A 24947-nucleotide genomic window follows, 5' to 3' on the forward strand; every position below is an offset into this window, starting at 1 on the left:
GATTGCAAGATCTGCTTCCTAACAGTATTTAAGATATTTTATGCATCTCACAAAGCTACTAGATTCTACTTCTGGTTCCCCCCAGTCCAAATTTATTGATGGAGAAAGATTAATATCTGATATCCTGTGAAGCTAACTCTAATCACGTTATTTCTAAAGACTGAGCTTTGCTCAAGACTTAATTCACCCCACAACCATCTAATGAGGTACCATCCCTATAGCGCAGATAAATTTTAAAAGACAGACTAAAGAATCCGTGCAAGGAATAACTGCTACATCATTATTTTAAGCACAGAACTATCCTCTTGCGTCTACATCCTGACATGCTACCAAAAAGGTGAAATGCTGTAGTCCCAAAAGTCAAATCAAGACCATTCTGTCAAATACACCTTCTAGCATTTAAAACAAAATTCACAGAAAAAGATAATGATGGTAGTAATTTACTGTGCACTAATGTTGTGTGAGGCAATGTTTCAAGCGCTAATGTGTATCATCTCATTTAATCCTCACAATAGCCTTAGGAGGTGGTTACTACTATGCCCATCTCAGACGCGAACTGAGGCAGTGAGAGATTACCACCACACGGTACTGTACTTCTTTTAGAAGGATACAGTTTCTTTCTTTTAATTACCAATCTAAATATTAAGAGGAAAAAAGTCTAAAATTTTACCCCCATATTTTCAGTATAGCTGAACAAATATTTATTGGACACAGACGGGGACCACCAGGACCTCATCACTGTTTCGAGGACTCACACAGTCCTATGGGGAAGGCAGACATGTAAATGATGTACCGTGTATTGCTTATTAACAGAGTGTATTGTGTCACAAGAAGCAATCACAGATACAGGCTCAAGCTACATGGAAACTGAGGCTGGAAAGGAGAAAAGGCATGGCTGGAGCCATGGGTAAGGGCTTAGATCCTAGAACACCCTAAAAATCACACTAAAAAGCTTCCACTTTTTCCAATAAGGCAAGAGTTTTACATAATGGAGTGATATGGATTAGACTTGATTTTAGATGGATCACACAACACTATGAAGCACAGCTTGCAAGTAGAGTGAAGCTTTAAGCAAGAAAACTGAAAAACCCTTAAAAAAAAAAACAAAAAACCGGTTTACACCATCAAGTTCCCAGGAGTAAATATCTAGAACTTCATCTTTCTTTACAAGGGGAATGAAATCAGCAAAGCAACCTTAATGTTTTAAATTCTGCTGTAAGACTAATTGGTGAGAGTAACCAAAGAAATGCAAATAAGCAATTTTGAGATACATGTTAAACCCATTAAAGTAGAATTAAGGCATTAGTGCCACCGGCACATCCCTTTATTACTGCTGATAAGTTGGTAGACGTTTCTGGAAAGCAACACAGCAACACGTAGCAAGAGCCACAATAATTGTATCCTTTGACTCAATAATTCTATTTCTGGGACTTTATTCCAGTGGAATAATTTTAAGGAAGAAACAAAGATACATGTATAAAGGTGTTCAAAGCATTTTTTAAAAGGCAAATAGAAAATCTAAAAATAGAGCAATGCTTAAATAAACTGATACAGCAACACACTAGAATATCATGTAGCCATTTAAAAATAATTGTCAATAACGCATAGAAACTGGAAATACATTTTTTATGATAATAAGAACAATACAAATAGGATAACTACAATTACCAACCAGATAAAATATATGCCCATGCGATTTAAGGCACAAAACTGAAAATACCTGTTAAATACCATGGTATTATGGGTTACTTTTTATTTTAGAAAAAACATTACCTCAGTGGGAAAATTTCTGACAAAGTGTGACATTTAGGTAGGATTCTCAAACTGTACTTACACTTGGCTTAAACTCTGTAGCAGTTTCTAAACAGGGTGCGTCTAAAGTTACTAGATTGAGAGCTACCTGCAGCTGGGGCTGCTCGCTCTAACCTGACTCTCCCGGCCCTCCAGCAGGTGCCCTGCTGCTCTGCGCAAGCGCAGTGAACAGCTGTTGAACAATTCAGGTGGCTCTCCCGGGAGCCACTGGCAGATTCAGGCAGGTAAGCAACAAAAACAAAAGACAACAGGAAAACAGGAAAGGAAGACCAAGAAAGTCAGAAAAAGGTCAAGAGAACCACGGCTGCAGCAGGCCGCCCAGCCCATGTTTAGCACAGGTGGGCTACCCCAAGGTCCGCGGTGCGCCTGCTACTCCGCGACTGAGGGGAAGCACAACACGCGTGTACCTTACGGCAACTTCGGTAAGTCTCAAGCCGGCCTTAACCAAATCCTGTCTCTCTACACACGTATGCATGCTTCAGAAGTCTGTGCAAATTCAAACAAAACTAAAGATAAAAAAACCCATTTCAACCACCCATGACCTGAAGTGAAGAATAAAAGAAAACAGTAGTTTCTAAACCTTCTCAAGCAGGGCAAAAAAAAAAAGTTCTCTTTGTGTTACCCTCAAATCCTCCAGCATTGTTCTTTAGGTACTTAGAAGCTGGATCAGCCACCCATCTTATCTCTTACCTGGATCAAGATAAATTTGGGGAATGGGAGAGAAGCAGCTCAGAATGTTAAGACAACCTCTTGAAGTAGTTGGCATTTGCTTAGAAGTCAGAGGTACAAAATCAAAGCCATCCACATTCTTTAGATGATGAATTACATCTTCACTTAATTCAATATATAATCAAGGAATATCTCTGAGGATAGGCCATGTAATGCCACTTCCTGTGCTTCATGCAAAATTAGAATCAAAGAATAAGCAATGGAGTGAAATTTTCAAAGGGACTACATAAAATCATACTCCATCAGCATAAAGTATTAACAAGAAAACAGAGTCAGATGACCCAGTGTAAAAAAGCCTATGATTTCTTTTTTAAAAACATTTCACATCCCCAAATATCTCCTAAAACATCAGTTCTCAAAACACGATCCAGGGACAACTGGGTTGAAGACCCTTTCAGGGTCTCTTGTGAGGGCAAAACTATTTTCATAGTAATACTAAGATATTACTTGCTCTTTTCTCACTCTCATTCTTTCAAAACTATACAGTGGGGTTTTCCAGAGGCTACATGTGTGTTATATCACAACAGACTGAATACAGAAGTAGGTATGAGAATCCAGCTTATCATTTACTAAACCTAGCATTAAAGAGATTTACAAAAATGTAAAGCAGGGCCACTCTTCTCATTATTTTTGTTTACTTTAGGAAGATAAACACTTATGAAAAATAACAATGACATTATTTTAAAATGAATTAATAATTTTAGTATTAATTTCTAGTACAGTAAAATCAATAAATATAACTTATACAAACAAGAGCCCTTTGGGAATCTTTAATAGTTTTTAAAGTGTTTAGATACCAAAAAGGTTGAGAACCACTGCCCTAAAACAACCCCCGTACCTAGCAAAGAAGTTTCCCAAATGGATAGCTTTGGATATGTGAAATAATAATAAAGCCTGAGAAGTTTCTTAGCACTGTTGATATCAGAAAAGATTCTCAAAGTTGTATAATGATGAAAATTCCCAGTATGGAAAAATCAAGTTATGCATGCCTTTTTATCTGGAGGTGTATATAGGTGGCTTCTTAACCCATCCTAGACTAGACAGGTGCTCTACTGAGGCTACAGTGCATGTAGCTGGGATGGATTTTTTTTGGGGGGGGGACTGATTTTATGCCATATTTAGCACTACTACGTGTTGCTCGCTGGCCCTCTCTCAGTTTAGGTCAGGAAGGGATGGCAGGAGTCTTGAGTCTCGCCCTCTCCTATACCCAAGCATCAGTGTCAAGGCCACTACATGCATCTCCCCTTCGTTTTTTGGGCTTATTTCAAAACATTCAGGAGAAGATATTTGTAACAAACCAACTTGGAGCCCAACCTCATGCAGGACAAACAAAAAACTACAATGGCTAGGTTCATGTTTCACAGGTGTACAGGGCTGGTGGGCCTTCTATGAACATGAAAAAAACCTCATCTCTACCACTAACTGCAATGCTGACTTAAGGTAGGCAAAACTCCATCTTTAACTGCTACACAGAACTGTGGCTAACTTAATGAACTGTTTCCATTTTCTCCATCTCACTATATCCAGCGCAGGCATCAATCCAGAAGAGACTTGAAGACGTGTTTTATCTCTTCTCTGTGAAAGATGACCCAACCCTTCACCAATCTCAAAAGAAAAGCCACACGTTATACATTCAATTTGCTGCAACCCTGAACAATCTCTACTAAAGTAAAAATATCTCAAATTTATAGTTTTATCAGCACACCCACATTTCTCCTAATAACTCTGCCAATTTTATAGCCGAGAAAACTAAGAAAGCAAGTTGACAAGGGGCACACAACACTGGTAAGTGGCAGAACTGAGATTTAATCTGTATGTTGTACAGAAGTCCAGCGCCTGTCCAGTAGAGCCGGGCTGCCGAACCCTGCCGCGTGTCCGCACCCCCAGCCGGGCTGGAAGCCAGGGAGGCGCGCGTCCAAGTTCCCAACAGGAATTCCAGTGTTGCTCAATGTGTTACAAAACGACATTTTAGTTCCTCTGACACATTTATAAGTTTTCAAGGGAAAACAAACTTACCTTCAACATTTTTTTATTTGCTGTGTTCTTGCCACACTCTCTCCTCAGCTGCTCACTCATCGCTTGTAGCTCTCTTCCGAAGTGAATCATTCTTTCTATGGCGGCTTGACTTCCTCCACACAGCTGGCGTCTTAACTGGCTTGAATCAACTTCTGTAAGCAAAACAAACAGGTATTTTACTACCTTACATCTGGAGTACAATGGAGAAATGAACATAAACTGCTTACAACATTTTGGACGTTTCATTTAGTAATTACTTCCTAATATTTTACCTAAATATGCAGATTTTTAATTTAATGTGGAACTTTGTAGCTAAAAGGTACCTTTTATCTAGGCCTCAGGAGTCTAGGATCCAATACCCAGCTTTCAGTTGAAAGTCAGGTGACAAACTGTGTTTGTCAGTGTTAGGATGTACATATGTCTCAGGGAAAATTTTATGAAAGGTTAATAACAAGCACGATTTTCTAAAACTACAGCAACATGAAAAAAAGAAAAAGAAAAAAGTAGTGCTTCTCAGGCTACTTTAACTGACAAAGAACAGAGATAGAAGGTAAGAAAGACTAAATGACTCCAATAAAAACACAGAAGACACCACATACTAATCAAAAGGGTTAATTATACTACTTTTAGAAAAATACTACTTTTAGGAAAAAATTTTACAGTGTGTATCTTGACTGACAATAATCACTGATCAATAACAAACAGTATAAGTCACTAATAACAACAATATCATAAATCACTAATGATAATGATAATAGTTACTGTTTACGAAGCACTTACTTTGTGCTATTAGCTTTTTACAGATCAGCTATGAGGCAGTTATTATTATACCCATTTTACAGATGAAGAAACTGAGGCAAAGAGCTCCTAAGTAATTTGTCCAAGGTTACACAGCTAGTAAGTGGCAGTTGCAGAATTCAAATCCAGGTGATCTGGCTCTAGACCTCCTGCTCTTAATCACTATGCTCAGATTACTCTTGGAATGTTGAGGTTGCTTGCTGATATCTGATAGAGTGAAGCTAGGCTGCCTGCCTTTTCAATCATACTCCTTGCTTGAAAGAGTGAATTATGCATTGGAACACACAATCCTCAACAACAAGGTGGTTGTGTAATATAAGTTTGCATTTATAAAGTAATTTCTAACAATCTGAATAAATACCTTTTAATCTCAAAATACTAAGAAATCTAATGTTCTGACAAATAAGAATTTATAAGCTTCAATAATTTTCACTCCCCAATTGATGGGAAAGTTTGCTGATGGTTTAACTTTTCGGTACAATTTACTACACAAGTTGTCAACAAAGTAAACTTATGCGTGCGAATGTATCTGTCAGCCACATGTTCTGAGGGGGCAGGAGCCAGGGGCCGTCAAATGCAGGCGCCTACTATCTGCCAGGCGCTGGGCTGCGCACAGTCACATATATTCACATTGAATGAATTTAAGAAAGTTTCATTAGAACTTATAAAATCATCTCTACCCATTTGGCCTTTATTGGCTATACTGAAACAGGTATAAAAACTTTTCATATCTCCAACCTTAGCTGTCCTAAAGGATATTTAACACTAATAAGTTAGTACTCCTACATTAATGAAAGCACTACAGTTGCGCAGAAACAGTTCAGCAAAGAAGATACTAAAAAATTAAACTCTACTCTCTCTAGCAACCCACTCTCACAAGAAATTTTAAGAGAAGTAATATGTATCACTATAAAATCCAATGGCACATACATCTTTAAATTTGATTTGTGCTCATCAGCTGTGAATCAGTACAAGTAAAAACATAACCTTGTAGTCATCATTTTTTATTAAAAATGTAAGAAATATCACTGCAGACCCATTTCGGTGTCACAATCTTCCATTTCGTGGTCATGTTTAGAGCTACCATTTAGGAAACCATTGGATGAAGTTTCTCCAACTCCATTGGAGTAGTGATCTGTTTCCATGTCTACATCATTACTGAAAATGAAAAAACAAACCTAATTTTAGAAATAGCATACTTGCAGCTTAGTTTAAAATAAATTACTACTCAACTACAGAGCCTACATATAAACTGACTTCACAAGGCAACAGCAATCTGGAATAAAGGTATTTAGTTACATCCTGAATGTATTCAAAGCCCAATCTGTAGCTGACCTTTAACAACTCTGTACTCCTGGAGATAAAGTACATGGACTAAAATGTAGTGGTTTGATGACTTCCAATCAATATGGAGAAATCATTTTTCAGCACGTATTTTCCCACTATTTTTCAAACTCAGATCTGCTCTCCATTCTTTGTTAATCAACTCCTGCCCCAGAATCCCTGGCCCTCACCCCAGCATGCACTTGCAGCGTGTAAGGGAAACCCTCCCTCTCAAACTACTCCTGGAACCCACCTCTCTTCACCTCTTTCCCCACCCTCATACTCGACTCGCTTCTAGACTATTTTTTCCCTAACAGCCTTGATGTTTTGGTATTTGTCCTCACTACTCAAAAATATACTCTTTCTCTATGGCAAGTAATAACCTGAAAAACTACTCAGTCTCATCCCTTCATACCTTCCCAGCGCCCAACACTATTTTTCTCTCACAGGCTTTCTTACTGGTGAAGATTCTCGAGTATTTTTGCTGCATCTTAATTTTTAAAATGCTGCTCTGGAGATACTTAGGGCATTGCCAATTCTCACCTACGTCACATTGCCTGAACGAATAGCATGTGCCGACAGTTCCACGGGGCCATGCTGAACTCGTCAATATTTGCCCTTCAGATCCTTCCACACCCCAAGCAACAATATCTAACCATCCAAATTTCTCCTATGAAGATCTAGGTTATGATTATACAGCTCAGAAGGAAATGCTTGATGAAAATTTAGACAATATTTAAATAAAAATGATCTTTTCTCATTAAAAAGGCAATGTTTGTAGAAAAAAAACAAACATCAAATGCAGATAAGCAAAAAGCACCTTATGCATAATAATGCCAGCAAAGGTAACCAATGGTTAACAGCTTGGGTGCGTGGGCGCGCGTGGGTGCATACATACTTCTATCCGTAAGACCTACCAGGGTAAAAAGGCCCATAGAGATCTAGGAAGAAGAGGGCAATGGCCCCAGGACATTCCTGTCAGTCAGAAAAGCTTGTTTAGTATCTTGATGAAATTTGAGAATTGATAAGAAATCAAACTTTGAAAATAATGTTTAATTTAAGGGAAATCCTTAAGATCGTAGCTTTTAGTGATCTTATTAATACACTAAAGTGCATTTTTCATAATCCAATATAATATTTGAGAGGGATACTTTCATTCAACACACATTTAAGAGCCTCTGGGCCATGCTCTGTGTTAGGTGCTAAGGATATAATGAAACAGCCCCTGCCCTCCAGGAGTGAACAGCCTAGAAAAAGCTAATAAAGTTATTATAGTACAGAGACTCAGTTCTGTGATGAAAGCTCCACAAGGAGTGACACAACATTTGGCGGGGATATAAATCAAGGAAAACATCCTGGAAGAGGTAACATCTGAAGTTGAGTTTTACAGCTTGAACAGAAGTTAGGATGGGGGAGAAGGAGGAGGGCGGGGAGAAGAGCATTTCTGATGGGGGGTAACGGAGAAGGCACAAGTATAGAAGTCAGACGTCCCAGGAAGTAGTCACAGCTCTGCAACTTACTAGTTACTAATTATTGACCTTAAAAAAAAAAGTCATTTACTTCTCTGGTACTCAGCTCTACATCTGTAAAATGGTTTTCACAGTTAATACCATCTTTGCCTACTTCACAATACCGTTGGTAAGGAAAGCCATTACCAACTAGAAAGTAACTGTTACTGCTTAACAGTTTAAGACAGTTTAAAAGCTTACTTTCTTCTATACTGCACACAAAAGAGGATGCTGTGTCATCAACCCCTTCCGTTAAGCTTGCTTCCCTCAACTCAGGTAATAATAGGTCTCTTTAGCAACTTCCTGCCATGAGGATAGTATTTAAGAGAAAAACTCAGGAAGAAACTGCAATCCTACCCTCAAACTATGGTAGAACCCTCTAACAATGATAAAGTACTAATATACTATAAAGTACAATAATGTACTAAAGGCTTAATCTTTTAAATTTCCATACAAAATTTTCACAATATTCTAATCTTATATTTTCTAGTTATGTCATCTCTACTGACTACCCTGACCTCCTCAGCAAGAGAGTCTGTTTTCCTACTGTTCTTCTCATACCATTTTTGTGGACTTCATTATCACCTGTACCACACAATACCATTACTTCAGTACATTTTTGTCATTTGTGACAGATAACCTGGAAATTCTGATTAATCTCCAAATTTGTGAAAACAGATTTTTACACATACTTCTTTCTCCAGAGTCGTATTTCCATTAAGAGTCATGGTAAACATTAGGTTCTCTCTCCTTCAATGGGAGAATTTTGCACTGATAAACATTCCCCCAAAACGCAGTGTGACCAATCAATTCACGTTCTAAGACCAAACCAACATCAAATTGATAAAATCCATAAGAACTTGCTGTCACACATTAGCATTCAATTCAAATGAAACCTTCAGGTTTCATGAATAGTAAACCTGAGTATGTCATAGTATGCTGACAGAGACATCTCTTCTCTCAAAGCTCTTCGAGTGTAGACCATGCCTAGCAGTGTCTGACACCCAACAGGTTCTCAATACTCTCCTCGCACTGTATATTTTTACTAAATGACTTAACCATGTGTTATACGCAAGCTACTTAAAGATAGGTTCTCATCAACAAATATTTTTTGTAAAGTTAGTTATTTGGAACTCAGGAAACACTTCACACACTTACACCAAAAAACCCACACACAAAGAAAAAAAATAGTTGTAACTGTATCAGATGTTAACTGCAGAGGTTAAATATACTAATGGAAACATAACAAGTGGCATGTACATAACCACCTGTACGGGTCTGCGGTGGCAGGAAGATGAAATGCAGAACCATAACAAGTGGCATGTACGTAACCACCTGTACAGGTCTGCGGTGGCAGGAAGATGAAATGCAGAACCCTGGATGTGTCCCTATCACCCCACTAGAGGGAAGAGTGACGTAGAGGAAGGGGAAGGAACAGAAGGATGAGCCTCCATGAACTCTAGGAGAACAGAAAGCTTTGGAGAACTTACTCCCCACCCCTTTAACCTCTGGGGGCTTGGGAACGCTCAGAGCCCCACTATGGACCATCTAACTCAATTTCTCCAAATTATTAAAAATGATGACATCTATAATTAAGGTTGCTTATAGTAACGCAAAAGCTAGGGATATTGTTACCTGGTGAAGTTGTTAACTTGCTGTGACCTTGACATGTTTATACTGTTCAGTTCTGGTACATTCAAACTGGACGACTGGTGTTTACTATGGCAGTATGACTGATGTGCTTTATTTGATATTACACCATTACTACAACTTTCAAAACCTGGGAAAAAAGAGAAACTTTACAAAAATAGAAACAAACACATAAGGTTGTAACAGATGTACCATATTCTGATCATGTATTTAAGACTTTTATAATGCAGGAAAGTCAATGGACTACTTAAATAGAAAACAAATGGATAACTTCTTTGAAAGAACATAAGGTTACTTAATTGTGAGCTGTCATCTCCTCCTGTATTTATTGAAGGCTTAATTATAGGTCTCATTTAATCCTCACAACCCCCCAGCCCCCACCCATGAAGCCCAGAGTTATCATAACCCCATTTTACATATGAATACACCGAGGCTAAGAATCTGTCCAAGCCTCACGTGACACATGGTGTCAGAGGGGTGGTGACTAAGGACACAAACATGAGAATCACGCACACTGTGCAGGATGGTGATGTAAACAGGCTGAGAGGCAGCAACGTAGAAAGGTATATGCTAAGTGAGAAAAAGCAAAGGTGTTGCTCTACTCTTTGAAAGGACAGGAAACAGTATTTGATTTCTGCTTTAGAACGTTAAATGTACAGAGGAAAGATAATACCTTGGGAAAAACAGAATTAAAGAGACAAGCAAAGAAAAAAGACTGAGAAGGATCAGAAATAAACCTGCAGAAGTGATGTCATAAAAGCCAAGAAAGGAGAGAATTTTAATTAAGAGAACACCAAAGGCCTTGGTGAGTCCAGAAAAGAATAGGAGGAAATGAACTGGCAGAGCTGACTCTTGCTGGCAGCTTGGCTGGGAAAGAGTGAGCAAGAGGCAGCCGGGCTAGGTGGCTGGGTACGGTGATCGGTGGCTCCAGACACCACAGCCACGTCACCACCTTTACAGTTATCCTTTCCTAAAACACACAATTACCTTCTCATTACCAAATATCTCCGATTTAATTTCTAGAGACAACTTGAATGTTGCCCTTCATTTATGGAGATCTGTTAATAAACTGTTTTTAGAAACAGCTCATCTTTAAGTCACTTCCTGGTACTAAAAACACGTGAGTCTGACCCACCCACAATTTTTCCTCCAGAACATCTTGAGATCAAGTATACAAATGTGGAGATCGTCATTTATGGAGATCTGTTAATAACCTGTTCTTAGAAACAGCTCATCTTTAAGTCACTTCCTGGTACTAAAAACACATGAATCTGACCCACCCACAATTTTTCCTCCAGAACATCTTGAGATCAAGTATACAAATGTGCCAAACGCCTAGCAGAAATGTCTAGATTTTTAAAAAAATTTTATTTTGGTTCAAAACCACGAAGAAGGGTAAAAATTTTAAGATAACGTCGTAAGACTGAACCTCACCAGAAAAATGTGCAGCACTTCCTTTGCCTGATGCTAAACTGTGGACACTCATTCCGTGGCTGGGGCTCATACTTGGACTACTAAAAGGTCGAGGACTCACAGGGTAACTGTCTTGAGATTTTGGACTTCGGCCTCCCAAACATCGTACTTCACTATCTGTACCATTCACCATTTCTATAAACTGACGCACTCTAAAAAGAGAAAAGAAAAATTTACTTACATGATCTTCAAATTACTGTTTGTTTATTTAATAGCAACAGATTTCTGAAAGGAAATATTTTAAGAACTTGTATTTTTATCAGTAAATGTGGCCTTTAGATAGTATGCTAAAAATACTAAACATGGTTCCATATACTGTACTGCTTAGAATCAATTTAAAATTTTCCAGAAAAATGAGAGTATAATGCAGAAGACATTGTATCGCCTTGCATCAAGATTTACTAAGAAAATGAAAATCTATCTGTAGCTATAATAAACAAACCAAAATGAACCCCATTTTTTTTAGCTAAAATAATCAAAATAATATTTGCACTTGGAAGCAAACCAAGCAGTACATAAGAACATCATGCACTTTTTTTTTAACATCTTTATTGGAGTATAATTGCTTTATAAACATGTACTTTTATATACATACCTACCTACATACAAAATAAGAGCCTAAGTCCCCAAGTTTCCTCATCCCTCTTAACCAAAACAGGCCACATTTAAACTTTGATTCTAAAGCAAGACAATTTTGACACTGGGTTTAGAATTTCTGGTGCTTAAAGAGTTTAAATCTTAAACCTAATAACACCTGAATTTTAAAATAACGAAGATTCATACGACCAATTAAAAAATGCCAAGTTAGGATGGCTATTATTTATGAAAAAAACAAAAACAAAAGAAACAGAAAACAAGTGTTGGTGAGGATGTGGAGAAACTGGAACTCTTGTGCACTGTTGGTGGGAATGTAAAACAGTGCAGGGCTATGGAACTGTGAGGACTAATTTTCAAAAAATTAAACACAAAATTATCATATGGTCAACAATTCCCCTTCTGAGTGTATACGCAAAAGAACTGAAAGCAGGGACTCTAACATATATTTGTACACCCGTTATGCTAAGTGAGACAAAGCAGTTACCAAGGACAAATATTTTATGATTCTATTTATATGAGGTATTTAGAGCAGTCAAATTCAAATTTATAGAGACAGAAAGTAGAACGGTGGTTGCCAGGAGCTGCGGGGAGAGAGAGAAATGGGGAGGCAGTGTTTAACGCGTACCAAGTTTCAGTCTCAGATAATGAAAAAAGTTCTAGAAAGGGATGGTTGAAAAACAATGTGAATGTACCAGAAACAAAGTAAATACCAGAAAACTGTACATGCAAAAATTGCAAATTTTATGTATATTTTTACCACAGTTTTTTAAAATGCCCCAAACTTACTATAAGGCACCTTACAGGAGGAAAAATAGACGCCCATCTTCTAAGTCAGACTTTCACATTCTTAGACACAGGGACAGAATGACAGAGTGCAAACACAAAGCAACAGCTGCCTTCTGCCCACAGTCCTCGACACAGAAGCACATTCTATAACCTGTCACTTAAAGGGGCTACATTACAAAATTATATCCAAATATCTGAAAGTATGAAAATAATTTTGATTATATAATACGCACATGTATAATTAATATAACATTTTATTAAACTCACTTTAATGTGAAAAGGAGATTGGGATTTCTTTCAAGTAAACTTGGGTATAACTGTTGTGTTGTTTCAATGGCTTCTCCCATTCTTCCTGCTAACACCAATTTCTGAATTCCTATTTAGAAAAAGAAAGCAAAAGATAAATTTTTTTAAAAAAGAATAGAAACAGAAACTTAGTGGATCCTCAAAAAAATTTAGTAAAAAATCTTTAAATAAATTATGATTACTTTCCACTTCTTTTTCTAACTCAGTTTCTACTTCAACGAAAATTTTCAGACAAATTAAAAAATTAGAAAAACAAGTACTTTATTAAACTACTAAAAAACCCCACAAACTCGCATACAAGTAGCATAGGAAAAATACCTGTTAAGCAATACTGATGTACTAAACACTAAAAACGAAAAAGATGGGTACGTTATGGCATACACTGTGGTGATGATTTCATGGATATATACTTATCTCCAAACTCAGCCAGATGTATATGCTAAGTATGTACAGTTTTTAACATGTCAACCATACCTCAATAAAAGTGGTTTTTTTTAAAAAAAAAAAAAGACCATAGGAAACATTAAAGAAATAATATTCCAAGTGTCTTATCAAATACTATAACCTTTTGCCCCCAGTACTAAACGAATGCTAGCCTTTGAGTAAGACCTGAATCCAATAGCTACTCAGTGAGCAGTCCCTGTGGGTTAGATGATGGGGATACGAAGAGTAAGCGGTCACCTCCTGCTTGCCAGAGCTTACAATGCCGTGAGAAAGACAGGCAAGCATACGATTAGCTACAACGCAGTGTCATCAGTGCTATCACAGCAGTCTGACCTATAAAAAATTTGTTTTCATCCATCATGATCTTACCCGTAATGTCTTGTTTTTATCCCTATACTTTCATCAAGCCATGCCCTCCCTGATGGCCTAACTGCACCAATCTTTGGATGGCTACTGTGGACCAGCCGTTATGCTGACCTCCCCTGGTCAGAACAGACTCCACAGCTCTGGCCACAAGCACCAGGACCTAAGCCATAAATACTTAAGATCAATACTATCTTAAATTTAGACAGCAATTTAAATGCAAAGATACTTAAATTTATTTTACATGTTATCTCCACTAACATCTAATCGTGGACTACTTTACCAATTTAAAAAAACACTGTTTAGTAAATGTTTACTTCCTGAAAGCTCAAGAAAACATATTTTAAGAAAAAATGGCAAACATTTTTACAAAAATTTCTCCAAAATTGTATCTTTCTACATCCAGAATGCTAATAAGTGAATTTTTTAATGTAATCTTCAAAAATGTCAATAAAAATAAATTTCAGAGGCATAATTTCAAGTTAATATATTTGAAAAAATATTAATTTAAAAAATAAAATTTCTAAAAATCAATGTAACCAAACCTATAATCTGAAAACAAGTGTTAGCCATGCACCACAGGGTCCTTACTTTGTCTATTCTTAATGGAAGCTAATTCTTCTAGAACGGTCTGGTCTGTAGATCTGGCAAAGGCCTCTGCTGTGGCACAGTACCCATGGTGGACTAAATAAGATGAAACCATTCTTAAAATAAAAAGAAGAAACACACATCTTTTAGTCAAGAGAATACATGCTTCATACTACAATTTATATAAACAAGGACTACTCTGATATTACAAGACCAACCTATGCCGCTGGAACAATTAAGGCTTTAAGTACCTCAACTTTAAAATAAGTTTAAAAAGATCATTTTGTCTTATTCATGTAATATTTCCAAAAAGATAACTGCAAATGCTGAGGTGAGACTACTCTCCCTAGAAATAAGTATTACCAGAGAATCAAGGACATTAAATGACTTTGACTCTTGGTACTCCATTATCCCCAGGTCCTTTCCTATTATTTCCCATCCTTATTCAATCGTACTAACCATAATTTCTATTTTACCTTTATCATATGAATTATCCTACTAAAGTGTTGCCATTTTGTAAAATAAAACAATTTAAAAACAACAGATTAACTCTTTGTGTTCTGTAGTTGAACCATTTTCTTTATCCATCAGTTACGTAAGATGGCATCACAAGGTGTGAACACAAAAAATACTAAGGTGAACCCAGACAGAGAATCTTTCAGAACAAAGTCTATGAGGGTGATAATATTAATCAATGAGGAGTCAGCCTTCTAATCTAAATCAGTTAGTATGGTCGTGCACAGGACATTAATTCCTCAAATATGATTTACATGTAAGTGACGCTGCCAAAGAGAAAGTTTCTTTTTTTAAAAAGCTACCAAGTGGTGTTGGCATTTACATCTAACCACAAAACGTTAGAAAAACTGTTGACTACACGATATTAACTCGAATACCCAATATCTCTCTAAACACCCACTTTTAAGCCTGCCTCCATCCAGCACAACTAAGGGGTCCATGAGAAAATGGTGTGAAGCAGTGGTTCAGGAAAAGGAGACTGAGGTGGCAGAGGGGAGGATCTCTAAGGACCAGATTTTTTTCATTTTATTTCATCTAATTATTCAAATTAATTTAAGAGGGTAGGGGAGAACCTCTTAAAATGGACTTCCCAGGAGGTCATAGTGAGTATCAATTTTCCGAAGCATGGGGTAGGGGAGGGTGCCCTCACTGAACCCTGGCTATAGGATTAAGATAAACAATGCTTCCTCTACAACTATCCTGCCATGTTGCTCAGTGGTAACCATTTTCAAAGCATTAAGAGATGTGACCCCCAGAGAGAGTCTATCCTAGCTCCAACTCTAACTCATGGCAACTATGGGATTCTGAGTCAGTTTCACTATTCTTTCAACTGTGCAAGACAAAATAGTAGTGTTGAGGCTCTGATAACAGCTCTAGGGAAAAAGCTTGTTTTCAGAATCATCATCATGTCCAAAATTATCTCCTCAAAAAAATATTCAAAGTTTTATTAGATTTGTAAATTTAAGACTGTTCAAAGCAAATATACAGACATTTAAGATGAACTGTGTCAAGCTGATGGTATCTTTAATTTTCTCAGGTTAGATTACAGTAGGGAGAATGACAATTTAAACTTACTGGTATTTATTTTAAAGTCTACACTATTTCAAGTTCTAAGAGCTACTATTCAGTACTACTGACACTCATGTGTCATGGCTAGCCTTTCAAGCAAAGGCACAGTCTAAAAAGTTGACTGTCACAGGAGTTACATTTTCCTGCTGACTTCCATATTGGAATTCTACCTTTTCATAAAAAGCTGCCTAAAAAAACAAGTTGAAAATTTTGGGTAAAAAATGAGTTGAGATAAGCAGTACTTTTTTTGACACCCACTGTTTGCTCTGCTGCTGCCCATCCTCTACCACTGTTACTACTAACTCCTAAATATTTAACCCGCATTGAGGCATCTTAACTCCATACTCACTGTTCCTTGGTCTTTATTCCCTTTAGCGCCTCTTAAATGTCTAATTACAGAACACACAATAAGTAAATGGAGTTTTAAAAATTCCTTAAGCTGGAGGCTTTTAGTCAGGAAAAAAAAAAAAGGGATCCTAGTAAACAAAAATAGCTGATATTATTCTTACATAGCAACCCATTCACTGGAAAAATTTAGCCAAATCCTGAAACGTGAAATGTACACATCAAGTCTGTATTCCAGTATGTAAATTACACCATTATTCTGATGCTTATTCTTACTGAGCAATAATTTATTCTTCATAAATATTTACATTACTGCTGAACAACACAGCCAAGTTCATGTCCAAATACCACAATGCTGAATTATACAATCTAAATTATCTTTCTGAATTTATCTTTTGCATTGGCACTATTAATAGTTGAATCATGTAACCTATGGAAACCGTTAAATCCTGTTACTAAGGATAGCAAATGAATTAACCTAAGAGATCTAGTGTCACTTTATTTCTTCCAGTAAATTAATAAATCAGACTAAAATACAAATTTGGTATGTGTGTCACCAAATCAAACATTATTAATACATTAAAATCATTAGGATATATATTAAGAGATTAAAAAGCTTCAATAAATAGTCTTTCATACCAAAAGGATGAGATGTTTTATAAAAAATGTACTTCTGAATATGTCAATACACATTTCTTCACTTACTTTTGTATCATGGTCTGCCACTCTCCTTCTCGATCTCCAACAGGAAACCGGTCTATCTGTGCCTGTATTTTGGTTCTCCACTCTCGCATGTAATCTTCTATATCAAACACGAAAGGATGTTGCCCAAAATTAGCATCGACGACTTCTCCTGGTGTCTGGAGCCCCACAGTAGGATATAAATTGGGCTGTAAGACAAACACATTTTACTAAACATCTATCCCTTTTATGTTAAAAACATATTCTTTCTTTCAAATGATACAGAACTACAAATTTACTTCATGAATATTTTAAAATCTCAATCAAAAACTAGTAGAGGAAGACTACAGCAAATCATCTAAAATACATTATATGCTGGATGAAAACTATCACTTCCTGTAATCTAATCATCAAAAAAAATACGCAGCAACCTAAGCTACTTATTTATTCAGAGACCATGTGGCATTATACTTCTAATAAATGAAGACACCATTCTTGCTCTTAAGAATATGTCATATAATAGTTGTAGAGGCTCAAGTATAACGCAGGTTTATCCTTCTATGTATGATATAAGCGATGCATTTCTAGAAACTGCACGTGAAGCTAGTTACTATGAAAGTACATCCTAACTGGGCACGTACTATTCTATAATTTCACTTATCTGTACCTCTGGGATGCTTTTATTAAGGGATCGTGATAAGAACTTAATTATAAGCAAAACAGTGCCATTAAGAATAGAGATTCTTTACATAAAAATAAAATGTGCACATTTCAAGAAAAGGAAAGGATGAATTTAAATATTCAGATTCATGAAGAAATGCATTTACTCCAAGATATACTCCAAGATTTCGAGGTAAAACAATCAAGTTTAATAGCTTCAAAAATTTTGTACAAAAATACAGGAGTCCTTCTTTTGGCTCTATCCCTAGTTGTTACATCTAAACGGAGAATAAGTTACTGAATGTCTACTAAACGGCCAGGTTTAATCATCATAATTATCCTGTTAAATCATTATTATTATTATTTGCATTACAAAGATACAGAAACTGAGGATTAGGGGTAAATTAACTTGCTCACAGTTGTTCTACACTATGGCAGAGGTGGGATTAGAACACAGGTTTATTTAACACCAAATCTAAGTTCAATTTTTCTTTCTGTAACTCCAAATCCTACTTCATCTTCAGTCTCTGTATTTATGCCTTATCTCTTTGCTTTAATGGTTATCACAAGTATTTTCAGTACAAAATTAGGTAAAGATTGAGTATAATTCGTGTGTACATATAAGGTGCTTAGATAGATTTCACTGCAAAAAGCTAAGAGGGTGTTTTTAAAATCAGCTGACCAACCAAGCAACCAAACCCAGAAACAGAAGGAGTACTGTGTCAAAATATTGAGAAATATACTCACACTGGATTAGGGAAATAAATGGTAACACAATGCACACAAAGATACTGAACAAATGTACTGATTCTTAACAATCAACAAACTTGCAAGTTAATAGAATTTTAAGCCGAAGACAAGTGAGATACTTATTACAACCTTCTCATTTCACCAATGAGAAAACTGAGACCTAAAGAGCTTAAGGGGTGTCTCCAAAAGCACACAGCTTGTTAATGACACACATAAAGGAAAAAACTCATGGCTCTCTATTCGTAGCACAGTATTCTTTTCATGAAACCCCATTACAAAATTGTGACATACTTTAAAACAAAAATATATAAAGCCAAAGACTCTTATGTCAAGAAAACTAGACTTTATAGAAAACAATCTGCCACACATATAAGCATCAATGTTCCAAATATTAAAAAAATATTCTCACAATATAGGAAGACAAAGATTACTAGTTCAAAAAAATTTAATTGGCGATAGGCAATTTGAAGAAATACAAGATGATAAAAATATGAAGAGACATAGTGAACTTTTTAAAATGCAAATTAAAACAAACATATTTTTGCACAGCAGATTAAGATTTTAAAGACTGAGAATAAATACCCAGTGCTGATGAACGTTGGGAAAATAAGCCCTCTCATCCACTGTACATACCAATGTGAACCCACAGAACCTTTTAAGAAAGAAATTCAGCAAAATCTATTAAAACTGACAAGGCAATTTCACTTGTCAGAAATTAATCCCACAGAAAAACAAACATGTGCAAATATATATGTCCCACAGCATGATCTGTAATAGCAAATAAAAAATTAAAAAGAATGTCTATTCACAGGTGGTATTATATACCACAATCATTGAAGCTCAGACCCCACTAACTACAAGATTTACCATTATTTTATGTCTAAGCAAAAACACTGCCCATTAAACTCTGACAGGCCATGGATTCTAAGATGCACCCCATATCATAAATGTTAAAATATGCAAAAATGTACATCTTCAAATTGCGGTAGTACATCATACAGTAAGATATTATAAAAACAAGCAAAAAGAAGAGTTAAAAATGTGTATACTGACACAGAAAGAGGCCCAAGATACATTACTAAATGAAGAAAGCAAGCTATAGAATAGTGCCTCAACTATGACCCCGTCTTCTTCCATCCTACATTTAATTATGGAGATACTGGCTAACGTAAGTTTAAAACAGATCTAGAAGGGTATACACTCAACACAATCATTGTATCTACAGTCTGGGATTACAAGGAACTTCTCTGTTATACATTCCTGTATTTATAAATATTTACCATTTGACTAACACTCTATATTACCTTCTGTAATCAGAAAGTGGTAAGAAACTAAAGATGACAAAGTCAGTTTAAGCTCAATGAAAAGTAACTAACTGTACCTTTTATACCACTTACTCAACCTTAAAACTTGAGGGAGAGATTAAGGACACAGCCCTTAACTGACTAAACTACAAATTTAAAAAAATATAATAGACTTCTGAATTGCTAAATTACAGATTTCTAAAAGCATAATACAACAATGCAGTGGGCCTTAGTACAGCCACAGAGTCGTGCAGCCATCACCATCTAATTTTACAACATTTGCATCACTCCGAAAACACCTCCATACCTATTAGCAGCCCCTCTCTGCAGACCACCAGGTCCTAACCACTGCCAACCACTGATCTACTTTCTGACTCCACAGATTTGCCTATTCTGGATATTTCATATCAACGTAATTATACAATAGGTGGTCTTTTCTGTCCGGCTTCTTTCACTTCGCATAATGTTTTCAAGGTGCATCCATGCTGTAGCATCTATCTAGAGTATGGATATATGTAAAACAATGTTTTCAGGGAAACTGATTTTAAATTAAAAAAAAAAAAAGCACTCCTGTCTATGCAGAATTAGAAGTGAGAATAATTTAAGTCTCTATGAAAAGAATAGAAAAATACATAGGTCTCATTTCTATTAACCCATGAAAGATGAAGACAGCTACTAAAAATGCTATTCAAAAGCTAAGTATACACAATAAAATTATACCCTCAATATCATAGTTTTGTTCTTTTATATATAAAAGATTTTTTTCTAAAGAAAATTGAAGCAAATAATGCTTTGTATAAAAGGTAGATTTCAAATCAGGCCAAGGAACTAGAAAGCAGCATCATTTTAAACGTGAATAGCTTCTATAACAAAAGAATTTATCTAATCCCAACTGAATTAGTCAGCTTATACATGGACATTTCTCAAACTGGCGAGGTGAGCTGGGGAAGAAAGATCATTTTGAAAAACATCTAAGGTTTTCTGAGATGTAAAGCACCCTATGTTCCGTAATAGGTACACTTTTTTCCTGTGAACATACTCTCCACTGGGATTGAATGCTACAACTGGCTAGTGAAGGATCACAGGTACACAACATAGAAACACTTGTTTGGTGGTGCCTTTAAGAGAAAGACTAACTTCTTCTTTCCTTTTTAAGTAGAAGAATGATATGTTACATGTGGAAGTCCCAGATCTCACACTCATAAAGAAAAAAAAAAGAGCTCTCAGAGCCACTGTATCTTAAAAGAAAACTTACAACTACCACCATAACCACCACTTTACCCACTGCTACAGAGCTGAGTAACAACCTTGGTTAATCACAGACAAGGCAAAAAATAGAACTGGCAATTCTAAAGCAGGACAAAAAATAATCAGAAGGCAACACAAAAATAGACAACATGTCAGGCTTCCCTGGTGGCGGAGTGGTTGAGAGTCCGCCTGCCGATGCAGGGGACACAGGTTCGTGCCCCGGTCCGGGAAGATCCCACATGCCTCGGAGCGGCTGGGCCCCGTGAGCCATGGCCGCTGAGCCTGTGCGTCCAGAGCCTGTGCTCCGCAAGGGGAGAGGTCACAACAGTGAGTGGCCCGCATACCGCCGACAAAAAAAAAAAAAAAAGTCAACATGTCTACAACTAGCTAACTCATGGCTCTCTACTCGTAGCACATTTTTCAAATGATCCCCACTAGCTATCAGCGAGGAACAAAACCTGCTAACTGACAAGTTGGTTTTACTTGCTCAGTGCCACAAAAAGAGGGGGAAGAAAGGAAAAGCAAACCAGCTACATAGGCCCTTTAACGCAGCGGTGCCCAACCTTTCTGGCACCAGGGACTGGTTTTGTGGAAGACAGTTTTTTCACAGACTGGAGGGGGGCAGGGATCAGGCGGTAATGCAAGCGATGGGGAGAGGTGGGGAGCGACATGTGGAAGTCCCAGATCTCACAGTCATAAAAAAAAAAGGGCAGTGACGGGGAGCAGTGGCGAGTGACGGGGAGCGGGAGTGATGGGGAGCGGTGGGGAGTGACGGGGAGCGGTGGGGAGTGACGGCGAGTGACGGGGAGCGGTGGGGAGCGATGGGGAGCGGTGGGGAGCGATGCGGAGTGACAGGGAGCAGTGGGGAGCAGTGGGGAGTGACGGGGAGCAATGGGGAGTGACGGGGAGCGGTAGGGAGCAATGGGGAGTGACGGGGAGAGCTGGGGAGTGACGGGGAGCGATGGTTAGCGACGGGGAGCGGTGGGGAGGGACGGGGAGCAGTGGGGAGCGATGGGGAGTGATGGGGAGTGACGGGGAGCGGTAGGGAGCAATGGGGAGTGACGGGGAGCAATGGGGAGTGACGGGAAGCGATGGGGAGTGATGGAGAGTGGTGTGGAGTGATGAGGAATGGTGGGGAGCAACGGGGAGCGGTGGGCAATGGCAGATGAAGCTTCACCGATCGCCCGCCGCTCACCTCCTGCTGTGCGGCCCGGTTCCCAACAGGCCACGGCCCGCCACCAGTCCGCAGCCCAGGGTTTGGGGATCCCTGCTTTAACCAACTCCATTCGGAATGCAGCCTTAGCAAAACCCCTGCAACAATACTGAGCCACATGAACCTGCCTACCTGCGCCCGCACCTACACCCCGCCCCTCCACCGCAGCCGCTCTTCTCTAAAGCCTCCCCTTCCCACTTAACACACTGGATCACTTCCCTTGTCCAGTCGAGGGTACGATCATTGCTACTTTTCCTCTCTGTATACAACATCAACTGTGTTTCTCGCTACTGAATCGTTCTCATCAGCAAACACCCTGCTGAATCTAACAAAAAATCTCCTACTGTTCCCCATTCTACCACCAGCTACCACATCCCACTTCTTTACTCCTCACTGTGGTCAAAATCCTCCAAAGCTGTCCATAATCTATAACAGCTTCTCTCTTCCGATTCTCTCTTAAACCTGTCCCAGTCAGGACTTCTCCGTCACTCTGCTGAAACTCTCTCGACAAGGTCACCAGTGACCTCCACTCTGCTAAACCCACTGATCAACAGCCCTGTCTTATGTGGTATGTTGCAGTGGCATTTGGCACAGTTAATTTCTCCTTCCTTCTGGATATATTTTCTTCAGTTGGCTTTTTGAGGACACCCAGCTCTTAGTCTTCCTCCTACCTCTCTGATCGCTGCTCCTCACTTTCCTGGTGTGGGTTCCTTCTCTTCTCCCCAGTATGGCACGCCCCAGAACTCAGTCCTTACTCCATTTCTCTACAAGCACATACTCCCTTGTTGACTTCAAACAGTCTCATGACTTTAAATTTAAACACTGAAATGCCAGTGACTCCCAAATTTTCATCTCCAGCCCAGATCACTCTCTTGAATTCCAGGCTTGTATAGCCAACTGCATGCTTGACAAGTCCACTTAACTTATCCAAAATGAACTCCAGATTCCCCCCCTCAAAAAAGTGCTTCAGCTAAAATACAGCCTTCTCCATATCAGTAAGTGGCATCTCCGTTCTTTCAATTCTTCAGGCCAAAAATCTTGAAGTCAAATCCTCTTTCTTACATTTTCACATCCAATCCATCAGAAAATTCTCTTGGCTCTCAGATTTCTAAAAAATCTTATTTATCAATCATTTAACTCTTTAATCCATTTGGAACCTACTGTAGTATACAGACAAAATCCTAACACTATATATTTTTTCAAAAAGATAAACACTTCTTCCATCACTGCTTATCAAATAACACCTCTTGATGAGCAATTCTGATCTGTAAGACTCCAAATTTTCCCTGGCTTGTTTTCTATTATAACTTGGATTTCTTCTGGTTTTTCTAGGATTTTTCTTCAGGAAGATTAATAACCTATAGATAGGGTGTCTATTCTCTGCCTTTGAGTCTCCTGTCATCTCTCTCAAAACATTTCTAGAGCCGGAATGTATCTTATAATCACCGGCACCTTACGTCTGTTCCGGCAGCTGTCATGAGGCAGCAGTGGTCACCACCTGCAAAGGTGTGAATTTGCTGAAGGATGAGCTCACCAAAAACTCTTGAGTCTTGACTGTTTTTCCTGGTCAAACAGCTGGATAAATGCAATTCCTAAGACATTTTAGTCAACAAGCCACTATGGACCAACTGAGAAAGGAATGTCAGAGTCCTTGTTGTGTCAGAAATCCTTTAGTTAATACCTTCTGGTCACACGAAGAAAGTGAGCATATGAAACCCTGTACAATGCAGTCAGGAGCTTGGAAGAAAGTGCCAGAGACGTCATGGAGAACTCTTAAGAAATGTTCTTAATGGCAGAGCAGACAGTATCATGTAGAAAACCACAGACATTAACTCTGAACAAGTGTTTTAAAAGGTTGGACTCTGAACATGAAGAAGTCTGGGGAAAACTTTAATCAATTTATATCGTTTACTGTAACATTTTTAGGTGTGTAATGTGATACTGATTAAAAAGTTAAATACCTGAAGAGATCATTCAGTGAATATAAAATATAAATTCTAAATGATACGAAAGCACTTTATCATAGTTTATTAGTTTGTTCGTTTCCACCCCCACCCCCCCGCCCTTAGGGCTACATATGATGCATGTTACAATTGACAGAGCCTTAGATTTGGGGAATAAGGTATGTAGAATCAAACTACTTCTTACATCTCTAGTGATGCTGAGTCACCATCATCTCCTGCCTGAATTTCTGCAATAGCCCTTCACATGTCGGCTTGCTTCTACCCTTACTCCCCCTGCAGTCTATTTTTCATCCCAGTATACCATAATAACTAACACTCTGCAGTGTCTTTGTATTTCATTCAGAGTAAATGCCCAAGTTCTTACAATGTCCCTCAAGGTCTAGATGATCTCCTCATCCTCCCTGTCATCATATCTGACTCACCTCCTACTGCTTTCACGTCTCTCTACCTCCCTTCATGCTATTCTTCAAACATGCCGGATGTGCTATTGCCTTAGTACCATTCCCCTAACTATTCCCTCTTCCTGGAACATTCTTGTTCTCTGTATCCGTTTAGTTAACTCCCTCACTTCCTCAAAAGTCCCTGCTCAAGAATTACCTTGAACAAAGGTGAGCAAATTATACCACGTGTGTTCTGTCTTTGGTACTCCCAAGCTCTACTGTTTCTTTTTCTTTAAAAAGTATTTAAATCCTTTAAAAATATTTTTAATGCATTATTTATTCTCTAAGTTGCTCAGCCTGAATACTCAAAGGGGACAGAGCCCTTTATCTGTTTTGTTGAACAGTGTAGCCCAGGCACAGAACCT

The 24947-nt window shown here is 38.0% G+C and overlaps 1 protein-coding gene across 1 annotated transcript in view; it reads right to left on the minus strand.

The window, feature by feature from the left end:
* RANBP9 (RAN binding protein 9) overlaps positions 1-24947 on the minus strand; it is a gene marked incomplete at its 5' end in the record, with an annotated part of 89445 nt that overhangs the window by 5678 nt on the left and 58820 nt on the right. The window contains 7 exon segments of the mRNA XM_029242316.1: positions 4558-4709; positions 6392-6513; positions 9822-9966; positions 11271-11461; positions 12960-13068; positions 14397-14509; positions 17028-17212. Of these exon segments, the coding sequence (XP_029098149.1) occupies positions 4558-4709; positions 6392-6513; positions 9822-9966; positions 11271-11461; positions 12960-13068; positions 14397-14509; positions 17028-17212 (1017 nt within the window).

This window comes from Monodon monoceros, unplaced genomic scaffold, assembly GCF_005190385.1.
Source record: "Monodon monoceros isolate NGI ecotype Baffin Bay Population unplaced genomic scaffold, NGI_Narwhal_1 Super_Scaffold_3, whole genome shotgun sequence".
NCBI classification, from domain to species: Eukaryota; Metazoa; Chordata; class Mammalia; order Artiodactyla; family Monodontidae; genus Monodon; species Monodon monoceros.